This window comes from Podarcis gaigeae (assembly GCF_964106915.1).
Source record: "Podarcis gaigeae genome assembly, chromosome: 1".
Classification (NCBI taxonomy): domain Eukaryota; kingdom Metazoa; phylum Chordata; class Lepidosauria; order Squamata; family Lacertidae; genus Podarcis; species Podarcis gaigeae.
Window position 1 is genome coordinate 43,961,598 of NC_139678.1, and position 26,543 is coordinate 43,988,140.

The 26,543-nt window shown below is 42.9% G+C and overlaps 1 protein-coding gene and 1 long non-coding RNA gene across 17 annotated transcripts; one reads left to right on the forward strand and one right to left on the reverse strand.

Annotated features, from left to right (window-relative positions):
* Nucleotides 1-425: 425 nt before the first annotated feature.
* Nucleotides 426-24,455, forward strand: LOC310846817 (MAX gene-associated protein-like). 16 transcript variants are annotated; one of them, XM_083743951.1, is made up of 19 exons: nt 426-651; nt 2,415-2,583; nt 3,013-4,096; nt 5,599-6,499; nt 7,496-7,586; nt 7,771-7,866; nt 9,518-9,649; nt 10,716-10,814; nt 10,988-11,607; nt 12,474-12,590; nt 13,702-14,002; nt 15,783-16,801; nt 17,266-17,628; nt 17,968-18,077; nt 19,136-19,184; nt 19,612-19,794; nt 20,273-20,384; nt 20,712-20,951; nt 21,929-24,455. In XM_083743951.1, the coding sequence occupies exons 3-19, from the start codon at nt 3,084-3,086 to the stop codon at nt 23,173-23,175; spliced, it is 6,693 nt and encodes a 2,230-aa protein (XP_083600077.1). In that variant the 5' UTR covers nt 426-651; nt 2,415-2,583; nt 3,013-3,083; the 3' UTR covers nt 23,176-24,455. The 16 variants fall into 16 exon arrangements, with proteins under 16 accessions (XP_083600077.1, XP_083600070.1, XP_083600081.1 ...); XM_083743944.1 differs by having other exon boundaries at nt 12,477-12,590; XM_083743955.1 differs by lacking the exon at nt 426-651 and adding an exon at nt 712-873.
* On the reverse strand, nt 17,170-22,047 carry LOC310847700. Its single transcript, XR_014565971.1, has 3 exons — nt 21,927-22,047; nt 17,910-18,013; nt 17,170-17,307 (listed from the first exon to the last, which is right to left on the reverse strand). It is a non-coding gene; the product is annotated as an uncharacterized lncRNA (long non-coding RNA).
* Nucleotides 24,456-26,543: the final 2,088 nt, after the last annotated feature.

A 26,543-nucleotide genomic window follows, 5' to 3' on the forward strand; every position in this document is an offset into this window, starting at 1 on the left:
CAGCCCAAATTTGCAAGCAGCAATTGGAAATGGTTTGTTGAATATTTGCAGAGAAATTGTAAGCAGGTAAAGAAATTGGCAGGATTATTGCAACAATCTGCAGTTTAATAAGAGCATGTATTTAAAGAAGATGAATAAATGAGCACATTAAGTTCATTTGGATACGCAGAAGATATTAAGAATAAATTTAAGGAACCACAGAAAGAGGGGGGAGGAAGCTAAGTTTTGAAATGTCACAATGAAATGTATAAACCTGAAAAGTATACTTAAAAAAAGTAAGCCGCAACCCAACCCTTGCATTTGAAATTCGAAAGCAAGTCGCACTGAGCTGAGCGAGCCACATTCCGCGGGGATCAAGTTCCCACGTGCTTGCCAGCTTTGGATTCGAAAGGCGCAGGGGCGCCCGGCAGGAGGGGGCGCGCGCGTGCGTGGCAAGCCGGGGAAGGCTCGGCGTGCGAGCAGGTGGACAGGGAGCGAGCGCCATTCTCCTGGGCAGGTGGGACGAGGCCAGCGGCAGGCGCGCCCCTTTGGCTCCACTTCCCCTCATGCCACCCCCCCCCCCCGATATCTACATTTGCAGCTCCGCCCTGCGGGCTCCAAAGCAAGCCCCACCCCCCGCCTTCCACGGGTCTCGCTCCCAAGCCGACCCAGGTAAAGACTGCAGCCCTCAGGAGCCCCGTGCGAAGGAAGGGGAGGGCGTGCACGTGACCGCGCGTCGGCCCGCGCCGTGGAAGCTCTACGTCACGCGAGCGGACGGTCTGTGTCCGCCTGGCAGAAGCAGCAGCAGCACCACCACCACGTGTCTGTCTTGCCTCTGCAGCGGGAGGTGTGCGCGCGCGGGGCTGGGGGGCACCTGGGGCCCAGACCCGCCAGGTAGGCGTGAGGTAAAGCTGCGGGTCGGGAATGGCGGGCAGCGGAAGGCTCTCCTTCGCGGGCGCCCACCTTCCCTCGTGCCTCCCTTGCCACTTCCAGGCGGCGGGGGGGAATGGGAAGAGCCACCGACCATAAACATCCGGAGGGCGGGCGGGACAAAGCCCCGGATTGGCTCCAGGAGAGTGGAAAGGGCGAGCGAGTCGGTCAGAGTTTAGCGCCCGCGTGGCGGATTCATTCCCTCCCACCCCAGGTTTGTTGGTGCGGGAAGTTGGGGTGCAAGTCTCCCTCCCGCCCAATTGAGAGCGAGAAGGGCTGCACTTAGGTTTGGATGTCTGGAGGGACACCTGAGCAGCGCAGCCTGTGGGGCAGGAGCAGGGCTGATTCGACGCAACGGAAGCCTCCTTGAGGTATTTGGCTGAGGTGCGGGTGTAAAAAGAATGGCAGCAGCTTCCTTTGGTAGCTTTCCGTGTTCAGCTGGGTTATGCGCCTGCTGGACGCTGGACATGCAGCCCTCCCCGCCCCTCGCGCAAGAACCGCTGTCTCGTGCGCAAGTCCGTCTGATTTCTTGTCGGCGTAACTCCCACCTAGAAAAGGATAGCTTTTGCAAAGGCAATGGGGTTAGGTCGCGTGATGCACCAACACGGTACCTTTCTTATGGAGAGAAGATCAACATCAGAATTGCCTTCTCTTGCTTTGTTCACCTCACATAAACAATTTATGCAGCCAATGGGGAAAGATGTTGCTTTACTTTACTTTCCCCTTCTGATGCACAAAATATGAACTTTGTGAAACTCAGGACAAAGAGCGTGTTGGGGTGGGGGTTTGTGCCTTTGGGTACTGTGCACAGATTTACAGCATGAATTCTTCTTTAAAGTTTCGCCTTTGCTTTTTGAAATGCGGTTGATATGTGCTTGTTGGTGATGGGAACTGTTTAATGGGTTTTTTGGAATTGTTCTGATAACTGTGTGTGTGTGTTTGAAAGCTTCTTCGTGCTGCAGTGGCACAAAGAAAAGAATGAGCAAGGCCTTTGGGTGATGTAGCTCTGGTACTGAGGCTTAAACATGTCAGAAACACATTATCTTAGACATGCCAAGTGGATAAGCTGTTTGGATGCAGAACTGGGACTGGGAGTGTGCATCAAGAAAAGGAAGGCCTGAAGAGGTCATGATGGGCTGGGAACTTGCTTTAAAGGAACAAGCTGTTACAGTGGTACCTCGCCTTACGTACCGTCCCCCTTACAAATGCTTCAGGTTACGCGCTCTGCTACCCGGAAGTAGATGCCCCTTGTTGCAAACTTTGCAACAGTGGAAGTCATGCTCCAGCAGCATGGCAACAGTGGGAGGCGCCATTAGCGAAAGTGCGCCTCATGTTATGAGTGGTTCACGGTTATGAACGGACCTCCGGAACAGATTAAGTTCGTAACTGGAGGTACCACTGTACTCTACTGGTGTTGGGTTAAAAGTGTAATTGTGTTTTACGATCTGTTTTTGATGGTGTGTGTTTTAATGCCTTTTAAAAATTTGTCTGCTATTTTTCTACAGGGAAGCTGTTATTCTGTAGCTGGTTTGTACATCTAGGGGCAAATATCATAACCTTCCTTTACCTGGCTGTTGGTGAGAAGGACAAAGGCCAGAGATGTGTGAGAGAGCTAGAAGCTAGAATCAGGCTGAGAGACAGAGCCATGCCTGATTTCTGCTGGAATCTAAGGCTGTGAGTATGGGAGAAGCAAGATCTTCTTGGGATGTTAATACTGTGAGCCCCTTCATTGTAGGCTCAGGTGGTATATAAGTGTAAATAAATGATATATCATAAAGACACCACAGTCTCTGCTGTCCCTCATTCCGCAAAATCGATTTCTGCGTAAGTGCCTGGAACCCCTGGAATCTCTCACTGCTTGGAGATTGGGGTGGTGTGCAACAATGTTATCTATTCTGACCACCTAATCCTCTAATAAGCTGAAACACCTAGGCCTTGTTTACACATCATATTAAACCTCGGTTAAACTAAACTATTGTTAAATGTGTATGGGTTGGGGCATGCTGCTGAAATCACATGTGTTTTCCTCCTCCACTTATGTTCTTATTTCAAGTCTACCTTTATTGCAAATACTTATTGTGTATTTTGTTGTTTCTTAACAAGGTGTCCATGAGGGAAAGGCTGTCAGAACTCTTGCAACTTTGGAGTTGATATGATAATTTACAACACTGTACATGATGAAGAAGCAACCAATGGCCTTTGGGAATGAGGATGGTGGAAAGGCGTTGGGTAAAGTGCCTGCTCTTTATGTTCTCATGAAACAGCCGCAGATCACTGGAAAAGCTGACCAAGGAGACTTAGTTTCAGATCAAGAGGACAATGGCCTTGCTAGCAGTATAGCAACACCTGTAAAATCGAAAGTGAAGACCTGCCTTCCAGCAGATTGCACCTCAGGAAGCATTACTGTTACCTTGGACAACAACAATATGTGGAATGATTTCTACTATCGCGGCACAGAAATGATTCTGACTAAGCAGGGAAGGCGGATGTTTCCATACTGTCGATACTGGATAACAGGCTTAGACTCCAAGCTGAAGTATATTTTGGTCATGGATATTTCTCCAGTTGACAACTTACGCTATAAATGGAATGGCCATAGTTGGGAGCCCAGTTGGAAAGCAGAACCCCATGTGCTGGGAAGAGTATTCATTCACCCCGAATCACCTTCTACTGGCCGTTACTGGATGCACCAACCAGTCTCTTTCTACAAACTCAAACTTACTAACAATACCTTGGACCAGGAAGGGCATATCATTCTGCACTCTATGCACCGCTATCTACCTCGGCTACACTTGGTGCCTGCTGACAAAGCCACAGAGGTTATTCAGCTAAATGGTCCTGATGTCCATACTTTCATTTTCCCACAGACAGAGTTCTTTGCTGTGACTGCCTATCAAAACATACAAATGACACAACTGAAAATAGACTACAACCCATTTCTCAAAGGGTTCAAGAAAGCTGGCCTGAGCAGCAGACCTGAACATAAGGCAATGCAAAATGATTGCCCAGAGCAGAAAAGACGTAGAGTTTCTAACTTTACAAGCAGTTACAGGTGTCTCGCTGAAGGTGTTGTTTCGGATCTGAAGCAAAGAGACCTAGATGCTTCATGTAATGCTTGGAAGATGTATAAATCTTCTTTGGAGAAAGAAACACTTACTCCAGACACAAAATGTGATGCGTCTGAATGGTACAGTTACATATCTATCATTATTGGGGATGAGTGATTCCCATCAACTGGTAATTGGAGGCTTACTGCCTGTGATGGTGGAGGTAGAACACAGCGATCATTGCTGGTAGCCATTGATAAACTTGTCCTCTATGTATTTGTCTAATCCTCTTAAAGCCATGCAAGTTGGTGGCCATTGCTACACTTCATGGTAACAAATTTCATAGTTTAACTATGTGCTGTGTCCTAAATGGTTTGGGGCCATTCTATATGGATGGGTGAAATTTATTAGAAATGGCTTGGTTGGGTATTTTGGAGATGGGTTTTTGGGCCATATTAAGCCTGCAGATGAGATCTTCCCCACCAGTGAGTGCCCTGGCCTCCCTGCACCGCTTTCTGACTCACTTAGTGCTAAGTGTGCTTATGTCGTTCCTTTGATGCTATTTGTATCTGTTATCACTGCCGATAGCATGCAGAATTGGAGACGGGGGGCTAAAAAAAATTAAAGCTCTGTGAAAGTACCAGCTCAAATTATCATACTCTTCAGTTTACAGTGGTACCTTGGGTTAAGTACTTACTTTGTTCCGGAGGTCTGTTCTTAACCTGAAACTGTTCTTAACCTGAAGCACCACTTTAGCTAAAGGGGCCTCCCACTGCCGCCGCACCACCGGAGCACGGTTTCTGTTCTCATCCTGAAACAAAGTTCTTAACCCGAGGTAATATTTCTGGGTTAGCGGAGTCTGTAACCTGAAGCGTCTGTAACCTGAGGTACCACTGTAAATGCTAAACTAAAGCTGGCAGTCAGTCCCATTCTATGCATGCTTACTTAAAAGTAATTATTTCCAGGTAGGTACATGAGGCCAAAATTCTATGCATGCTTAATTGGGAGAAGGTCTCACTGGAACTTACTTCCAAATCAACCAAAAGAAGATGGGAATACAGAAGGGAATAATTTTGTGACACTAAAATGAAATTTGGTCTGAGTTTATAGCATCCAGAGAGACTATAGCATCCAGAGAGCCAGTGTGGTGTAGTGGTTAAGAGCGGTGGACTTGTAATCTGTTCGCGTCTCTGCTCCTCCACATGCAGCTGCAGGGTGACCTTGGACTAGTCACATTTCTCTGAAGTATCTCAGCCTCGCTCATCTCACAGAGTGTTTGTTGTGGGGGAGGAGGGGAAAAGGAGGTTGTTACTCCTTAGGGTAGTGATAAAGCAGGATATCAAATCCTAACTCTTCATCCAGCAAATGTATTGCTTTAGAAAATATATATGGTATCACAGGTAACCTGAATGATGTATGTATTGATTGATGGATAAAGGAAGGCTGATTTACTTTCACACTAGTAATGGAAGCTGCTAAAGCTATATATAAACTGCACAGCCATTAGGGTTTTGCATTACTTAGCAATAACAGATATATATTTTTTATACAAATGCATGATAAATTGGACAAAATAAATTTATCAGGATATTATTTAATTTCTGCAATTACATTGATCTAGTTTTTGTATTCCTTTCTCCAGTCCAACAGCTTGTGAAAGGGATTCCCATGTGAAATCACAGCTGAACTCAAATGATGATATCTGTATATCCATTAAAGATAAGCCTGTAGATGACTATGTTTATGGGCCAAGGGTACATACAGAGAGGATACTCATGAACCGGGAAGGCACTGATAAAGCAACAGAAAAATATTTCTGTAGAGATAGAAACAAGATTTCAGAGACGCAGTTGGAGAAAAACTGTAATGAAATAGGAAGAAGAGAAGTGGACCTTGAATCCCACAAGCAACCACAGAGCGTTGCCAAAGACAAAACTTTAAAATTGGGTAGTGGGACAGTGCCTGATGCCTCCTTAAAGTGCTGTGGTACCACCAAGAATATGACCATCTCTGTTCTTGAAGCTCTTTTGTCTTCTTATAAGACACAGAAGTCTTCTTTGAATCATTCAGTAATTTCTTTGCCTGTCTGTTTTGAAAATAACAAACCAGCTAGCCCGCTTAAAGTTGTGGAAGCAAAACATAAAGAACTTCATTTCAGAAGCAATAACACAGAGAAATGCTATTTGAGCAAAGATGCGCCATGGATAAATACTGAAACATACAGCAGCCATTTGGTAACAAAAAAAGCAATGAGTTTCAACCTCTTGCCCCCTACGTCAACCATATTTATTCAAGGAGGAAAAGAGAAAAATGTAGCCAAGAAGGCTGTGTTGGGAAGGGGTCTTGATAAGAAAGCAGATTATGTGTTGTTTGGTCCACCTAAAAGAGGAAGACCACGTAAAGTGATTGAGACTGAACCATCCCTGAAATTCACAGCAAAGTCTGCTATGACAAGCAATGTGGGACCAGATTTTGCCAAGCCAGAGCTCGTGCTTGATTACGAGGATATAGATGGAGTCCTCTTTGCATCCTTTGCATCAAAGGTAAATCTATCATTTAAATTTAATATTGTCCAGCATAGTTTATACTAGACAGATTGAAAGTTAAATGTGCATTTCTTTTTTAATTGTGAAAATTGCAGGTTTGGGGTGGCGGGACCTCTATGCTTTGACGCTCACCCTCTTAAGTTTCAATAGCTCTGAATGTAAGTGTCGAGAGACCATGTTGGGGATCATTAGGAAAGGATTAAAAATTAAATTGTCAGTGCCATAATCCTTTTCTATAAACCTGTGAGGCAACCATATTTGGAGAGTTCTGTGTACGGTTGTGTTAGCACCTCAAGAAGGATGCTACAGAGTTGAAAAAGGGCAACCAAAGTGAGGACAGTAGCAACTCACTGATAAGTTACAACATTTGGGGCTTTTAGCCTAGTAAAAACGTGGGTTAAGAAGGGATGTGATGGGTGTGTGTAAAAATTATAGTGTGGAGAAGTGGACAGGCAGACTTCTTTCTCCCTCTCAGAATACTTAGAACCCAGAGCAATCCAATGATGCTCAATGTGGGAAGATTCAAGACAGGCAAAAGGAAATACTTCTTCATTCAGTACATAGTAAAAACAATGGAATTTTTTGTTACAAGATGAAGTGATGGCTGTCAGTGTGGATGGCTTTAAAAGGGTGAATTTGTGGAGGAGAAGGCTATGTTAATGACATATATTAACTCCAATATCAGGGGAAGTGTGCTTCTAAGTACCAGTTGTTGGGAAAATGTGAGCTGGAGAGTGCCATTTTGCTCATATCCTGCATTTGGGCTTTTCATAGGCATCCAGCACACTAGACAAGATAGGCCTCTGGTCCAATCAGCAGGGTGTTCTTTTTATGTACTTGGGACCTTGCCTTTTGTATGTGATCATGCAGAATTTAAAATCCAGACCATTTTATTCAGCTCTAGTATGTATTAAATCTTGTTAATATTAATTTGACTCTTGGTAGGTTGTCTAGGCCACTTTTGCTTAAGCATTTAACACTCTTTATGCACAGGAAGTTCTTGATAAACACAGACTTGATAAAATTGGGGGAAGAGAAGGACTACAGACTGGAGAAGCTTCCTTCATGACTACATATGATTCAGGTACTCTTGACACTGCATAATTGAGATGGGGTGGCCTTAGTGCAAATGAAGACTGCTAAGCAAACAGTAGGTTTTTTTGGGTTTTTTTAATGTATCACATTCTTACCATTTGTATGTTAGAATATGATACACATTTTTTTTTTGTATTTGTATGTGTCAATAATACTTTTTTGTTCTATGACAGACTCTCAAATAAACCTACAACTTCTGGAAACAAAGCTCTTAGAAGATTTGAAGTCCTTCAGGCACAGACAAGTGATACATCCTAGTCTTCAAGAAGGTATGTTATCAGCAATAGATTCCGCAGCTGCTGTGATAGTTATCTAGAGCAGCATCTAATAAAACAGTTCAGCTAGCACAGTTTCGGCTGTGCAACATAACTTCTTGTCCCTCTCCTCTCTTAATGCCACCCCAAACAAAATGCTCTGAAGGGTTGAGGTAGAACCATAACCAATTTCAGGGGAATACAGAGAGGGGAGAGGGAAGTTCCACTGCACAGCCAGAAGTGACTGAGCTAGTAGAACAGTTTAGTTCGAAATTGCCCTTAGAACATAGTATTCAGATATTGTTTCTCATGTGTGTGCTCTGTAGTCTATTCAGCTAAACTTTGATGCAATGTGCAGTGGTACCTTGGTTTAAGAACAGCTTAGTTTATGAACAACTATATTAATGAATCCTGCCCACATTTGTATTAGAGCCCTTCACCTGTGCTTGAGGAGTTGGTGGCTTATAGATTGTCTCAGAAGTTGCCAACCTTTTTAAACTAGTAGCACATTTCAAATTTTGAGAGTGCTGGGGGCACCAGTCATGAAATGACTGATGTGGGGAGCATGACACAACCCAAACTGGAGAGTACTGGCGCAGTGAAGCTCTTATAATAATTGCATTTCCATACTAGAAAAGGCTTTACCTGAATTTCTGCCTGTCACAAGAACCATGTTTTTCTAAAATGCCAACCCTAAATCAAAGCCTAGGCTGCTATCAGTGAACCCACTTACCCAAGAGTAAGCTCCAGTAAACACAGAAACTTACTTCTGAGTAGGCTTAAATACCATTGTGGTTTAAGTTAACTATTCAGCAAATTCTTAATGAATGTCTGGTTTTTAGTTCCTGTACAGCAGACCTCAACCTCTTTGTGAAGTTTTCACATTTGCCTTTTTGAGGAAGTAGGGATATTTAATGTCTACCCACTCTTATTTTCTGTAGTATTTGCAGAAAATAACTCCTAGGGTCTACAGAATCAGACAAACACCCTATAGGAAAGGTGTATCCTCGTTGCTAGGTTAAAACAAAAGACAAACTAAGGAGATTTCATTAGAAAATAAGACGGGAGCAGGAAAACTACACTACAGTAGTACCTTGGTTGTTGAACTTAATCTGTTCTAGGAGCCTATTCAACTCCTGAAATGGTTCGAAAACCAAGGTGCGGCTTCCGATTGGCTGCAGGAGCTTCCTGCACTCAATTGGAAGCTGCATTGGATGTTCGGCTTCCAAAAAATGTTCACAAACTGGAACACTCATTTCCGGGTTTATGGCGTTCAGGAGCCAAAATGTCCGAGTACCAAGGTGTTCAAGAACCAAGGTACGACTGTGTATAGGAAGTGAAACAGCAACTCTTTAGGACCCTTGGATTCCTGCTGCCTGGTGTCTAAACAACTCACTTACCAATCACAGCTCTGACTCGCTCCTTGGCCAAAAACACTGAGAGGTAGGAGGAGCCATGGTGACTCATTTCAAATGAATTACTTAGAAGGGAATTTACACATTGTTTTATACCTTTCTTTTTAAGAGGGCTAGAGACATTTACGAAAGCTCAGAGTTTGGGAGGCCTGCCCGCAAAGACCTTCATGTGTGCTAGTTTGGCAACCACTGGCCACCCTGCCTTTCTTCATGCTTGTAAAGATCTCTAACGAGGGGTATTCTTGTTCTAGTGGGACTGAAGTTGGGTTCCGTGGACCCAACACTTAGCATTGACCTGAAATATTTGGGTGTGCAGCTTCCCCTGAGACCTTCAAAGGATTATGTATTTGGAGAAAACCAAGTGACAGATCTCAGTTGTCAAGGTAAATATAATGTATCTTTTCGAAATGTTAGAATGGTAAGCAGAGTCCATAAAACCCGGCTGCCTTTTGTTGGCCAGCCAGATATTATGAGAGTTTCACTTCACAATTAATGGGGTTTCCCTTATGACCTTGTGCTGCATCACAGAACGAGGTCAGGCACAACCCGTGCTCTCCATCTGAGCTCCAGGTTGTGGGAATATTCTTGCCCTCTTTTCCAGCTTGGGACAGGGAGATGGCAGGGTATATCGTCCCCATAGTTGCATTTCAGAGAGTCTTGGAAGCCTAGTGCAATGGAGAGGGCAATCCGTGTCCCCCTTTCTAGTTCCTGCTGGAGAGGAAGACTGGAGCTTGAAACTTCATGGCAGCCAGCAGTCTCAGCACTCCCAACTCCAGAAAGCAAGGCTGGGGCTTGTTGGTTTGCAAACTTTTTTTTTTAACCCATTCATTGTATTTTCTATGTACAACCATTGTCTTAGTAAATTACATTATCACTGCACGATGCGAACAGTATAGAACAAAGCTATAAATTATGTAAATTGTGCATCGTTAGGTCTGACTGTTCAGACAAGACTTTGTGGGGGTACATACATTTTGCCACCATATTTTTGAGGTGTTTGGAGGTGGAACACCAAAACAACCCCCAGATTTCTTCCCAACCTTAAAGCTTGAGAGAGATGGTACTTGCAGCTGTGTTGGGCTTCATTCAGCCATGTTCCAAAGCGCTGTGCAGCTGTAGGGAAACTCCTGTCTCCTCTCTCTCTAGATCCAAGTTTGGGAGGAAGGCTAAGGTTCATCTCTGGAGGAAAATGGAGTGCTCTCTATAGTATGTGCAACTGTAGAGCCCTCTGGGAATGAAGGACGTGACTGTTCTTATTTTAGTTATTATTTTCTAGAAGGAATTTTTGGTGAATTAACTTTGCTATTACTCAGGCCCTTGTCGCCTGTTGAGTACCCCTTTCAATAAATGCATGTGAAAATTAGTTTATAGTTCAATATATATACAGTTGTTTATAGACAGGAATATTGTGCCTCGTTAATAAACTTGCTTTGCTACCTTCATTTCTAGATACCGCCGTTTCCTTCATTTCCAAGACTGGGAAAACCAATGATTTTAGAAAGATAAAAGGCTGGCAAGGAAGACTTAACAACACTTCTAAGCAGGAAGGTAGGACATTGATTTTGTATATATTTTCCCTTCATGATGCTGCAGAAAGGAGATCTTTTGATAATTATTAGATAAACTTTTGTGAGTTTCCTTTTCTGCCAGAACTGGGATTGATGTATTTTCAGAGGTTGTGTTTGACTTCTTTCTCTATGTCATATTCTGGATTAATTCAGGTAGCATTTTAGAGGACTCACTGAAGAACCGATCTGCCTTCTGCAGTGATAAACTGGACAGATATTTGGAAAGGGAAGGGAAGCTAATGGAAAGTATGGGATTCTCTTCAAGCTTGTTTAGTTATCCCATGGATTGCCGGATTTCATCCAAAGGTGCCAGCAGTGCTCAAGCCCTTGATAAAGTTCCAGAGAAGAAACCCATCATTACTCCATCCAGCACTTACGCTTTCAAGCCTCTTTCTCTGCCTTCCATTTTTAGAAGGAGAAGAAAAACTAAGAATAAACAAACAACTTTTCGAGGCAGGGTAAAATCTTCCAAAAAGTTTACAGTGCCTTCAAAGCAGGAGCATGATTTCTCTGCCTTAGAAAACATCAATAGGTCTAGATCATATAGCCAAGTGGATGACAATGTGCGTGTGCCAGAATTTGATGGAAACATACAGAGAAAGCAAATAACTGTGCATGAAGCACAGCAGCCAAAAAAGAGTAGCTGTCCACTGCATTTATCTCAGATGAAACTGATGGAGCTGAAGGATTGTGCTTTGAGGGATGGGAAGCCGCAAACCTGTATTACTGAAGAATGGGCAGACCTTTCTCTGGATACTTTGATCATCTCTCAGGTAAGCTTCAATAATCTTTAGCATTTAGTCATTGGTTAGATATGCATATGCTAGAAATGGACCCACGTACTCACAAGTAATTTTTCTTTTGCAATCCTTTTTTGACTATTTTGCAGGAGGTGGGGAAGGTATACGTCATTGGTTTTTGGAAAAAGCATGAAAAACAAAGAGAAATACATAACTCAGTATACATATCTGCTGCATAGTAAAGAAGTTACATTCAGAAATCACAAGGCAAAACATGTCCATTTCTATTTCATTTTTATATGACCACCATGTCCTTGCAGATCATCTGCAAAATTCAGATGGGCCATTAGGATTCATTAATTCTGTTTCACATGCAATGTAACTGGCACAGTAAGATTAGCGTTAGAAAATAAAGGAACTTCTATTGTCTTCATGCATTAGAATTATTCATAAGTTCACGGTGTGTGACCTGTAACTTCTGGGATTTGTTTTCACATTTCTAAACCAATTTAGGGTTGTATTCAGGTGACGTCTGGCTCACAGCAGACCCATTGAAATATACGAACCTAAGTTAGTAATGTCCATGAATTTCAAAGGGTTTAGTCTGAGTAGGAGCAGGACCAAATATCACTATGTGCACATATGACTGCTATACATCCTCACGTTGCAGTACTTCAACATAAACTTCATCCTTGTTTTAAAATATTGCACTACCCTGCACTGCTACGAAGTACTCAGAGCCGCAGAATCATGGAATTGCAGAGTTGAAAGGACCCTGCATTCCTGTGCAATGCAGGAATATTGTCATATATATAGAGAGAGAGAGAGAGAGAGAGAGAGATATGATACTCTGTGCTCAGATTCAGGTAAAAATGTGGTGACATTAATTCATTTATAAGCAGGTTCCGGTGGAGTTAATGGAATTGGAAGGTTGTGCATTGCAGAATGGGAAGCCACGGACTTGCATTACCAAAGAGCGAGCAGACCTATCTCTAGCATCTCTGTTTAGCCCTCAGGTAAGTAGAAATGGCTGTTTCCTTTGCCTCCTTTGTCATTGCCTTCTCGCCATGATAGCTATGCTTTGTCTCCACAGCTGGAGGCAGTACAGTAATGCTTCCAAGTACCAGTTGCTGGAAACCACAGGTGGGAAAGAGTGCTCTTGTACTTGGCTCCTGCTTGTACATTTTTTCCCCGGGCATCTCGTTGGCCACTGTGAGAATGGGATGCTGGACTAGATGGGCTGTTGGCCTGCTACAGCATGCTCTTCTTATAATTACAGTTTATTCGCATTAATGTCCTATAAAAGACCAATCCTGGGGGAGAGGTGGGATTCTAATGTTCCCATGCACAAGACAATCCATTTTATTCAACAAAAAGTGTCTGGTAAGTCTCGCGAGACTGCTTTGAGATTCTGAACCAACAATCTAGTGAATGACCCTTGTGGAACTCTTAAGCAAGACTGCTGCTTGCAGAATGATGATCAAATTGGCTTGCTTTAGCCTGCTTAGAAGAATTTCTGTGATCAGACTCTAAACAGTAGTAAGAACAGAAGAAACAAATGAAAACTGCACAGGACATTCCTCTTTTTTCCTGATAATCTTGAACATTAATGCTTCCATGTTCTGTGTTTTAAAAGGCTATTGGATGTTAGCTTTCACTTTCTGTTACACACGGGGTACAATCCTGTTTCCCTTCATCTTTTGTGCATTTTTATACCATCCAGTTGAGGACAAGGTATAAATTATGTATCATAAAGTGTTGTGTAATTGATCTTATACCCTGTTGTTGTTGTTTAGTCGTTTAGTCGTGTCCGACTCTTCGTGACCCCATGGACCAGAGAACGCCAGGCACCTCTGTCCTCCACTGCCTCCCGCAGTTTGGTCAAACTCATGCTGGTAACCTCGAAAACACTATCCAACCATCTCGTCCTCTGCCGTCCCCTTCTCCTTGTGCCCTCCATCTTTCCCAACATCAGGGTCTTCTCCAGGGAGTCTTCTCTTCTCATGAGGTGGCCAAAGTACTGGAGCCTCAGCTTCACGATCTGTCCTTCCAGTGAGCACGTTCAAAATTTGTTGTGTCTAGGTTCTTGCCTAAATTCTTGAGATACATATTTGTATATTCTTTCAGACTTCACTCAAAAGCAAGCCTACCTGTAAGATAACCAGCAGCCAAGATCCAGCACACAGTGGCACCTGCCAGCTTGGGTGTGTCTGTGCTAGTTTAGCTTCTGGGATGTGCCAGCCTACACTTTCCTGCAAGACAGAGTGCACATTTGATTGTCTGAAGAAAAGGGTGGCCCTGTTAAAGGGAGTTTCTCTGCACAAGAAAAGCTTGAAGAAATATTTATGTGAAATTACTGAATGCTGCAACGGAAAAAGGGATTGGAAACTGGAGCATGTTAATAAACAGATGAGAAACAATGATGAATGTAAGTTTACTAGAAAAGTGTTTGAAATATTTTCAAAAACTTTTTTTCTGGGAGTTTGCTGAATAAACATTCTGGACTATCCAGGTGTGTTAAATCTTGACACTGTTATCAAATAGAAATGGAAACTACAACAAAATGTTACCGTGGTTTCTCTGGTAAAACATCTGATTATTATTTCTTTTGACTCCCCCCCCCCCCCTTCTATGTGCCTATCTTAGGTTGGGGATAAATAAGCTGCTTTTGGAACACTGACACGTTCATTCTAAGCCATGGTTTGGTTTACCATGATGTGTGAACCAGGCTGGTGTGGTGACCTGACGTTATTTCAGTGATATGGTTCCATTTCTGTTTTGCATGTGCGTTCAGAATATCCTTGCTAGGGGAGTCATGGATTTCTAAATGTCACTTGCTACGTCTTCTTTTTTTAGTCTTAGATGAGGGTGGAGGAGCAGAGAAGGTGCCATGCCTGCTTTTTAAGTTTCTATGATCAGCAGTGAATTGGAGGACTGTTCCTCCAACACCTGCCCTACTGGCACCCTTTAGTGCTGAACCCTTACACTCCTGGCTTCCTCCCATGGGTGAGCACCCAGTCATCCTACAAATTTCATCCACTCTGCCCTCCCATCCATCTCTGTGGCATGGATTTCCCCTACCTTTTCTCTTGCTCCGTTTAGGATGCTTTTCACCACTAAGGGTACTGCCGCTTATTGCATGTTTCAGTCTTTCCTCCCCTGTCTCTCACATGAAAGGATGCATGTACAATTGTCATGTTACTCTTTGTGGTGGGCTTATCCATTTTTTGGAAGATATATATGCTGGATCTGCAACACAAGGACCTATTTACAGTGCTATTTTTCTGGAAAAAGAGGCGCCTGAACTCGCCATGAACACCTCCCTTGTTCTCTTAGAATGGCAATGGTGCTGATGTAAGAATTATCAAGACCCAGGGTTTTCCTTTCTTAAAAAATTCAAAAATTCCAATACTGACTGTCTTGAACCTTTGGCTAGAATGTATTAGGCTTGATTCGGTTTGCCTGCATTTTAGGACTCCTACGCTGCATTCCTTTCCTATCTGACCCTGAAAGTGCCACAGATGGTCACTCAGGGTGTTTTGGTATGTCAGTTTTGAGTGAAATCCGGCATCTCCTTGAAAGTTTCCAAGGAACAGATAGGGATGGGAATGTCAACAACCCTGTTGAAGGCCTGGTTGCTAAGGAAACAGTGATAAAGTATGAAATGGCCTGAGCAGTTAGAGGCATCCCAAGGTAACTGAGTGGGTGATGGAGCCATGCGTGTTTTACTTCTCATGACCTTTCTGGACGTATGTAGAAGGATGTTTAAGAGTGTTTTGATATTTTATTCTTCGTGTGCTGTACACATTCACAGTCCTTATGAAGCCTTCTTTAAAACACCTTTCATTTTTTCCCTTCAGTTTTTTTGGCATCTGCATACTTCAGGGAACCCCTAAGCACACGGATCCCTCCCTTCCCTCATGGGCTACAAAACAAACGCCACTCATGACTGAGGATGGGTAATGGAATGATTTCAAAAAGAATGCCACTTTCAGTGTCTTCTTTGTTGCGCTAAATTTCAAAGCTCTTGCTTGATATTAATTGGAGTCTTGTGATGTGACCTTCGCTCCTACTTGTTGCTCCTTTCCCCGCTTTTGCCTAGTTTATTATTTACTAGAGGTAAAATGAACAGCACAGGATTTGTTTCAGTTCTTTTGCTGCTATTCCAGTGATTAGAGCATTAAAGCTGCTTGTTATCTTTCCTTCAGCAGTCTGTAGTGCAGAGCCAGACCAAGCTGTTATGGATTTGCCATTGCGGGTGAAGGAAGAAGGGGACATGTTTATTCCTGACAAAAGTGCAACTGCTACAAAGACTGCTCCAGACGGCGTGGGTGCAGGGGGAGAATTATTAAGTGGGGAACCTTCATTGCATCCTGACATTCCATCAGACACGATATTGGCAGACCATTCATATGTTTGCAGGAAGCCAAGTAAGACAGTTAAAGTTAAAGAGAAGCAGCATGTGAGGTACCTTGAAGGTATGTCAGATGAGGCTGAAGATGGTTTGCAAACTGACCTTCCTGTGTGTGATACATTACAGAAAAGCCCCACACGTCAGGAAGAGGCTCCGCATATGAAATGTTCAAATGGGGAGCAAACACACATTGCCCAAATGCAAAGGCCCATGACTGATTCGGAAGGACCTAAGCAGACACAGCCAACGTTGTTTGGTAAACTGCAGCGGATTGTAAGCATGGGCCATACAGAAAAGCAGCAGCAGAAAAGGGCCAAATCTCTTCAGAGTCAGCAGCAAAATCAACATGACTTTGAACTGCTAAGGAGGCACTGGAAAGAGAGGGGTGACTCCATGCAAATAGAAAATGTCAAGGAAACAGAGAGAGGAGAGCTTGAGATCTGCTGTACAAGGGTCCAGAATTACACACCAGGAAAGACGTGTGTGGATAGTGCCCAAGAATATCTTCCTAACAGTAGTGCTAATGTTCAGGAAAACTGTAACATTTCTTGCTATAAAAAAGGTCTTTCTGGTTTACGGGGAGAGAATCAAGCTTTTAAGGATGACCTTGCTGAGCCCAACAGAACTTGGAGCAAATCATCCCAGAATCCAGTTGCTAAATGCTTAGAAAAAAATGCATCTAAAACCAACTATTGGAAAAATGGTCCTATGTCATTTGGTATCACCAAGGATGATATAGGAAATGGTGAAAAAACAGATGATTCTGCAGAGGAAGATATTGATGGGAGTTCTGACCACCAGATTGAAACACTGGTGAGCATCCCACACCCCTTTAATTTGTAAAACAAATCTGGCAGCAAAATGTTTTTACTATAACACAATTTATTTGTGAACCATGGAAACCACTGTGACCAGTTGAGATTGCTGCTGTCACTTGCCTTGGATCTTTGGGTCCAAGGTGTATGCGTAAATTTTCTACTGTTTGCCTTTCCTTAACTTCTCTTTATACTAATTTCTCCAGTTTTACCATCCAAACTTAACTTTCCTCACAGAATTTGAACTTCTTGCAAAAATTCTGTTGTTGAGAATTTAACTTCTTCTGTGGTTAAAAAGTGTGTAAATATTTTCATGACTCAGTCAGAAATTGGAGTGTATGGAGTCTTGACAAATGCCACAGATGAGTTTTGTTTTGTGGTATTAGGCTAACTACAGTAGTTCAGTTTCCAGAGCTGAAAAACGTTCCAAACTCCACTGTCCATCTTGTTGTATCCCTCCAGGTAAAGAATACCAATTGGCAAGGAGAGTGCAGTTCTGTCAAGCTGGAAGAAAAAATACTACATTTGAAAACGGTGGAGGCCAAAGAGTCAGAAATCACAATATACAATACCAAATTAAAAGAAAATAAGTTGCCAGCACATCCTTCAGAGTTCCATACTGAAAGTATCATATGTGAGAGTAGTGCTACTACTTCAGAGATGGTCAAAAAGAATGCAGAAATTGTAGAGCGATTATCCAGTGATGCTCCCATCTTCCATCCTGATGCTGTATCTTTAGATCACACCTATAGCATTACAGCGATGTACAACAAGGAACATCATGTTAACTGTCCTGAAGAAGCTGCAGGTGATATTTCTCAATCGGTAAGACTCAATTTGTTACTTAATCTTCAGAACACCAAAGTTAAATAATTTTATACACCTTAACAAGTTGTTGCAACTTTACATTAAAACAGTGGTCTTTATTACCATTCTTCAGTTGTACCCTGAGCAGCTGTAAACATTAATGTTTGGGCAATAGGCCAGTTTCCATGTCACAAATAGCAAATGGTTTACCATGAACACATATCTCTATGCTGGTTGCCTCCTCTCTGCTAGCACATGGAAGAAACACACCACATTCTGAGTTTGAAATGAAACATTACCTGACTGGAGCTTCTCTGCAGGACTGAGTTTAACTGCCTTTTTAATGTTCTGTTTCAGAATGGAAGGGACTCCAGTCAAGGTGACAAGAAAATGAACACTGAACCTGGAGAGTTTTCAAAGAAAAGTATTATTACTACAGCAGCTCATGCCCTACTTCCTAGACAGTTGTAAGCAAGTTTTTTTAAGCAACAACAACAAAGACACACCAGCAAATGGATTTTTAGCATAGTGCTATTTTTTATTATGTCTAGTAGATATAGTTAATTTTAATGCAGTCCAAGGCTCTGCTCTGTGGTTTATTTGGTTCACACAGTGAGACTTTGCAATGATGCGTCACCCAGAAGCCCTTTTTAAAATATACTTAGCTCATAACCTCTTTAGGACAGGACTGGGGAACCATTTTGGCTGGAAAGGTGGCCTGCCCTCTGAACCACTTTTCAAGGATGCAATGTAGAATGTCAACCTTTGCAACCACAGCTTAAATTCAGCCCTTTTTGACCCCTCTACAGAACCCTTCCTCTTCCAACCCAGAGCAATCAAGCAGATAGCTGAAGGGCTGGATTCACTGATTGAGAAAAGAAATCTAGTGTCTCGTAAGAAACTGCAACTACACAGCAGACCTGGCACCTTGATTTGTAATGTGGGAATTCCTTCCTGCTATGACTGTACACACTTGTAGGCTAAATTTATTCCCTGGTAACTTGGCTTGATGATAGACCACTTGCTTGGTATGAAAAAGATTCTTGCCATCTCCACTTAAAAGAATCAAGAGATAGGAAACCTCAGGCTGGGACCAGTCCTGGGCTAGATGGACAAATAGCCTGATGTGCTGTTTCCTAATCACTAATGTTAGTACTCAAAGGTTAAATTTTTAAAAATAAAAAATATTAACAGCTATATAGGGCACCTTTAATTTGTATGTTAGTTCAAATTATATTTTTGAGAGTACTAAGAGCCTAAGATGTGCTATTTCAGGCAACCTTTGGTTCATTCATTTGTTTACTTCAAGAGACTTGAGTAGCATGCAGAGCAGAATAAGAAAGCAAAAAGGGCACAGCAGAAGGAGGGGACAGAGCAGGGACATTTCCTGTGTGACCAGAGCACAACTTCCTGATCCTTTTGGCACAAAGAAAGTTTTCTTGCAGTTTTGATTGAGGTTAAGCTATTATCTGAGCCAGATTGACTTGTGCAACTAAACACAACTTCTCTTTTTAAATCCTTCTAGGCATCTTACTCATGACTCTTCAAGTAAAGTGATGGCAATGTCCCCTAAGGTGAATATACATTTATTTTCTACTGTTGTGTCTTAGTGGTGTGTGTATTCCAGCTGAAATATACATTGACTGGTAGTGGGTTGTTGTTGTTTTTTTAAATTACTTAAGGGCATTGTTTGTTTTATGCGCGTGCCATGAGACAGGATTGGTAGTCAGGCCCTTTTCATTCTCCCCATCTCCCTTGGTGACCCAAGTGAGAATCCTAGCTGCTGCGCAGTAGCCTGTGTGGCTCCTTTGTTTTTCAGTGTTGCACCTTCAAAACCAAACAGCTGTTTAGCTTATTCATGCATTCCCATCCAGCATCTGGCAAGCTTTGTGGAGACATGCAGAAGCCCAGGTTTGGGGGATAATATAAAATCCCAAGTATTTATACCAGTCACTGTATATTTTTTTCCTGTCTGGTGAAAGTGCTGTTTCTTGTCCACAGCCGTCTGGACTCTGGAAAAGAGAACCAAAGAATTGGACACAAAGCATGACTTCTTATCGCCCGAAACACACAGCAGATGAACAGCGTCGGCGTAAAGAAATGAAAGAACTCTTTGAAAAACTGCAGGGGGCCTTGGGATTGCAGAGCACTCCCAGCATTGCCAAGCGCATCCTCCTTGAGCAGGTAGATGGTTCATCATTTAGCTTTATGTGGAAGGAAATGCCTTTTCATCAAGAGAACTTGATTTTTAACAGCAGCAAGATGAAAAATCTTAAATTGAAAGATATAAAAAAGAGAGATACAATTTTTTTGGGGGGGGGGGTTTCTAACGTGCCACAGCAACTCAGCTCCATGTTGGACAAATGCATCTGGCTTAATTTTCTTTCTCTGAGTACATTAGCCAATTAACTTGGCACATTGCCAAGATAATTATTTCCACCAATAGCATTTTTTGCCTTGTCTCCTCTGTCCCCAGCTGAAGTTTGCTCTGCTAATATACACAAAGGCCCTAATATTTTTAATGCAGCTGATTCGCTAACATGTCTGCAAAGTTTCTGCCATTGCTTTGTTTTTAGGGTGCTTTGAGAGTAGAGAAGAGAAGCTGTCCCCCCCCCCCTGTATTGCTCTGGAATGTAAAAATGACCTCTTTGTCCCTTTCCAGGCCACTGAAGATATCCAGAGGCTAAGAGATCAGGCAGACCAATTGACAAGCCACAAGAAGTTCCTGTTGTGCAAGCGCAACACCCTGATTCGTAAAGTGTCTACACTCTCAGGTGAGATGACTTCATGGACAGGTTTTCTTAAAAAATAAACAAAACCAAACATACATGTAGATGAAGAAAGAAATTCCATCATAGGAGAATACTAGGATGATTCAAAGTGGTTGGGATGAATTGTTCATGTAGGATTCTAAGGATTATACTTTCAAAGACGCAAATGCTATTAAATATGTTCTGCTTGCTAACTATATCCTTGCGTGCCATGTGTATTGGAAATTGTACTAATCTTGCACTATGAAATACTGTATTTTGAGCTAATGTGTGTTTTTGTTCCTTTGAATTGCAAAGTGAGGGATATCCAACTCTTTGTTTTCTCTGTAGGCAAGTCACAGGAAGCGATCTTGAAGAAGCTAGAATACATTTTTACAAAGCAGAAGGCACTAGAAGAACAGGAGAACCAGAACCAGCAAGATATGGTGGAAATCATTAAAACAGCGAGAACTACTAGTTCCACTGTGGAAAACAGCCCCTTTTCTCTTTCTAGAGAGACAAAACCGGTAATCCTGTCCAACAGGCATACGAAACCATTGATATGTTCCAAGAACAGAAGCAGTGTCACAGGTAGGCTGCAGAAAGGAGGCGATTTTTATACAAAGTGAAACCAAAATCCCCAGGGCATTCTGGGAAGCAGAGATCTGATGTGTACCTGAGTGGAGCAGCTCCTTTCCCACACTAATAATAAACAGTCTAGTTTTGCTTGCAGAAGTGTGTGGAGCCATCCCATAAAAGGCAGCTTGGGGCCTCCATCACATTGCCAGGCATACAGCATCCTACCCCAAGCCTTTCACTCAAAGGAAAGACATAGAGCTACACACAGGAAACTAATGAAGAACAAGCGGCTGGCTGTTCCTGGGGAGGTGCAGAAAGGCATCTCCTTAGAGTGAACAGCTTGGCTGGGAGAGGGACAGGAGGGGCAGAATTATACTGATTCCTATAAGGTGGCGCTGCACACTGCTCTTGTGGCTTGTGAATTGCCACTTGGAGGAGGAGGAGTTTGGATTTTATACCCTGCTTTATCACTACTCTAAGGAGTCTCAATCTCCTTTCCCTTCCTCCCCCACAACAAACACTCTGTGAGGTGAGTGAGACTGAGAGACTTCAGAGAAGTGTAACTAGACCAGGGTTACCCAGCAGCTGCATGTGGAGGCGCGGGGAAGCGAACCCAGTTCACCAGATTACAAGTCTACTGCTCTTAACCACTACACCACATTTGTGTTTTGGTTCATCATCATATAGGACACTTCTGTTCCTTTTTGCAGTTGATCTCTTATAGTTAGCATTTCTGTTTTTCAGATGGAATAAAAGCTTTTAGGCTTTTACTTTTCAAACAGTAGCCTCACATGCTATTTAACAAGCCCCTTTGAAACAGGGTGGACTTTTTTTGACATATCTGTGATACGTTCGGGGGGGGGGGGGCGGATTGGGAATCTTAAAAGTATCCCTCCAGGCTTTAGCAGTGCCAAAAGTTGCTCATTAGATCCCATTTCCTCTCTCACCAGTATTCTAACGGGCCTATCTTTGTTTGGGCTTACTTACAGAAAATGAAGACTCCTTAATGATGCCAAGGATAGTAAATGTGGTGTCACTGGCTACTGAAGAAAATACAAAGGAAATAGAAATAGTAAATGTGGTGTCACTGGCTACTGAAGAAAATACAAATTTACTCCTGGATTTAAATAAGAAACCTTATGTAACTCTGGATACAGATTCCCAGAAATGCTTACCTTCCATGCAGATAGTATTGCAGGAAACAACTGATTTTCAGTCTGAAGGAAATGCGGAACCGTCTTCCAGAAAACACAGGGATGCTACTGGAACAGCTCAAGTTTTTCTTAGCGAAAAAGAAAACTGTTTTCCACAAATAGTAAATGGATCCAGTATGAAGGGATCCCCAGAATTATTTGCAACAAAACTCTTCATTGAAGAGTTAAGTGAAAATCGGGTTAGGTTAAAAGATATATGCAAGGGAGGTGAGGGACAAAAGTCAAAGGATTCATCGTTTCAGAAGCTACAGATTAATGAACTCAAGGACTCTGGGGTAGAAATGGAACTGCAAAAAGTAGCCTCTGCAATACCTGAACCAGCACTGGATGCAAGTGGCTTAATGGACCTAAAGAATGATGGCACTGATGAAACACTCACCTCACTTCTGAATGAAATTGTATCCCTCAATCGGCAGCTGAATGATGCAGCCCCAGACAGATCAAAACTTCCCAACTCCCCAAGCACTGAGTTTTCTCTGGAAGGTATGGGAAACTGCACAGAATCAGCTGCTGCAGCAGCAGGCTTTCACTTTCAGTTTGGCAAATTGGGTGAGAGCTATAAGGACCTCTGTTTTGTGCAAGAGAGTAGTGGTTCTGTAACTCCACTCCTGCTTCAGTTGGAAGACGATGATCTCACTGATGGGGACAGGAACCTGAGAGATCCTTCATCTGAATCGGGTGTTTTCAATCTAATGCCGGACTCTGAAGTAAAGGACCCAAATTGTAACATTTCAACAACTAGTGGGAGAAGCTGGAAAAATGTACCATGCATGGCAAAAACTACAAATGTGTCTCTTCCAGTTCTGCAGATGAAAACTAATATGGAACCTGGCCACCTTGACACACAGTGGAAGCCCATGCCCAAACTGGCACCCTTTGGACTAAAAAGTGCAAGCTTCCTATTAGATTCAGGAAGGCAAAACACCAGGATGATGCCTTTGTTGGCACCTGTTGGTGCAAACGTGTCATCTGTTGATTTAAAAGCTGCCCATTCAGCAGTCAAGGACAGGTCTATAAAGTAACACCTACATTAGCAACTGTCCTTGCAAAATCAAAATAGTACTGCAGCTTTAATTTTATACCTATTGGCAGGTGCATGCCCTATTTTCTCAGAAAACTTCAACACATACATGGATTGAAGGTCATATGGTCCACTTTGAATAGAGGGGTTTGTGTCTAATTTATGAAGCTAGGTGATCTTTGTGAACGGTCTGATTAAGGATACACTAAATTCCTAGTAAAAATATTTGGGTGAGCCAAAATTAACTAATGATATAGCTCTATATCATTATAGAGCTATATAATTAGAATTAGTTTTGTAAGAAATCAGAATGACTTTGTCACATGTTCTCTTCGGGAAGTGGAACAAAAATTTAACATTTAGTTATAAATTAAAAAATAAATATAAATCAGTGGGAGTGTCATTTCCCAGCTCACCCTCAGACTACAAATTTATATGTTCCTCTAAACTTTCATTTGCCAATCCTCCCTCTCTTCTATCATTTTTAAAATGTATGCAACCTAGAGAGAGGACTGACTATATCTATTCGTCCCAAACTTCTTCCACAGTTTACTCAAAAGAATGGTTATGCTCTAAAAAGAAGCATGTTTGTATGCATACATAAGTCCTGCCATCTCACTATATAATTTATAAGACAAACTAAATCCTTTCAAGTGGGAATTGGGTCCCTATACTACTCCACATTGCCGTGGAGTATTTGCAGATTGTTATTACCTCAACTATATGAGCAGAGCTGATTGCCACCTTCCCAATATGAGGGCCAGGGGAAGAGATGTGCAGTTGGCTCAATTCACAGGATTTAAGTATTCACATGTATGGTGCAGTCACATGAAATAACATGACAAGTTTGGCAGCTTCCACATGCCTGTGGTTGTGTCTGAAGGAGGCCATATTTTTAGGTAACAATCAGTGTACTCTTTGTTCATTGCTTTTGGCTGGCTCCTCCTCCCTCTTGCCAAACTTCTGATACCAATTTAGTTGCAAAACTGCAAACTGTTTTACCCTGCTACAGGTAAATTAAACAGTTTTGATCAGGTTGTTCAACAATAATTGTTAATTTGCAAGATGTTTCAAGTTCATTTTGTAAGCGACAGCAAAGAATCTATAGAAACTCAGCTTTGAAATGTAAAGTAAAGGTATTTTGTAGTTTTATACAATTCATTCTTGTAGTTTTGGTAATGATTGAAACTTCAAGCCAGGAGGGAGTACTGAAGTAGAGTTAACAATTAGTACTTTTTCTTCCAATCATAAATCATACCAATAAATGTGAATTCCTTTTGATAGCCTACTCCTGAATAGCAAATTCAAAACAAAGAATCTTCTGAAAGAATACCTACCTTGTTTCATGCTACAGTTCCAGTTACATTTTGCTTTTGTGCAATTAAGTTTAATGTAAGGGTCCTTCCCCTCAGAGTCACATCCATCACACTACACATTTAGGGCAGCTTTTGTCTTATCTAGCAAATTTTCTTCTCTCAACTGCTCTGCTTAATTTTGAATATAGCTATATAAAACGTTGAAGGTAAGATATGTATTATGTCAGAAGGTCAGCAGTTCGAATCTGCACGACGGGGTGAGCTCCTGTTGCTCTGTCTCAGCTTCTGCCAACCTAGCAGTTCGAAAGCATACCAGTGCAAGTAGATAAATGGGTACCACTGTGGTGGGAAGGTAAACAGAGTTTCTGTGTGCTCTAACTCCCGTCACGGTGTTCTGTTGTGCCAGAAACAGTTTAGTCATGCTGGTCACATTACCTGGAAAGCGGTCTGTGGACAAACAGCAGCTCCCTTGGCCTGAAGCGAGATGGGCACTGCACCCCATAGTCACCTTTGACTGGACTTAACTGTCCAGGGGTCATTGGCCTTTACCTTATTATGTAAATAGCTCAGTTCTGCTTGCCTCAAACACTTAGGTGGGGGGGCACTCATGTTTTTAGGCCCATCGCCATTTTAGCAAGTGCTGTAGGAGCGCACACACTTGAGACAGAGAAACCATATGCATATCACATACTTTTTAGAAGGATTTGGGTAAAAGATGGACCTAGTAGAATTTGAGCCTTGCAAAGCTCAGAGCTGGAAAGAGCATCACTTGTCAGCCCTCCTTCCGCTCTTTGTACTTTGGGCTGGAGAAAAATAATTGCCCTCACCATCTCATGATTAAGGGGCTGTGAGTTGGGGGGCACAGAAGCACCATGGGAAAGACCATTGTGCCCATAGGTGCCTCATTTCACAAAGGGCCCCTTCCACTAGCTATCTTCACAAGCAGGAATGACCAGAGAAACTCCCTTCTCCCTTGTCATTCCTGCTCTACAGGAGCCACATCAAGCTTACCTTATTCTAAGCAGTTTATTGTTCATGGGAAGGTGGCTGTGATGAGCTGAGATTCTTATTCCTTCCATTATCTGTTAGCAATAAAAGCAAAAGGAGCAAGAACTCTGCCAGGCAGTTCCTTCCCTCAGCTGAGGATGAGTGTTATGGTTTTCCCTTCCCATGATTTTGCAAACTTTTTTGCAGATAAAATCGCTCAGATTCGGGAAGAAGTAGACTCCACCGTGGGAGCAGGGCCAGGGCGGGAGAGTGCTAGAGTCTTGTCTAGTCAGGTTGTGTGGGATCAATTCCAATCTGTTACCTCCGAGGATGTGGACAGGCTGCTTGGACGAGTGAAGCCAACCACCTGTCTCCTGGATCCTTGCCCATCCTGGCTTATAAAAGCTAGCCGGGAAGGACTGGGCGATGGGCTTCGTGGGGTGGTGAATGCTTCCCTCCGTGAGGGAGCCTTCCCAGACCCGCTGAAAGAGGCGGTTATTAAACCGCTTCTTAAAAAACCATCTTTAGATGTGGCCACGATGGCCAGTTATCGCCCAGTCTCAAATCTTCCATTCTTGGGCAAGGTGACTGAGCGAGTGGTTGCTGAACAACTCCAGGCACACCTGGAAGAAGCGGACCATTTGGATCCCTTCCAGTCGGAATTCAGGCCTCATCATGGGACTGAAACTGCCTTGGTCGCACTGGTTGATGATCTCCGGCGGGCTAGGGACAAAGGTGAGAGCTGTTTCCTAGTTGTGCTGGATCTCTCAGCGGCGTTTGATACCATCGACCATAACATCCTTCTGGACCGTCTTGAGGGTCTGGGAGCTGGGGGCACTGTCATACAGTGGTTCCGCTCCTTCCTCCTGGGCCATGTTCAGAAAGTGGTGGTGGGAGATGAGTGTTCAGACCCCTGTGCTCTCACTTGTGGGGTGCCTCAGGGTTCTGTCCTCTCCCCCATGCTTTTCAACATTTACATGCAGCCACTGGGAGAGATCATCAGGAGGTTTGGGCTGGGTGTTCATCAGTATGCGGATGATACCCAGCTCTACCTCGGTGAAGGTCC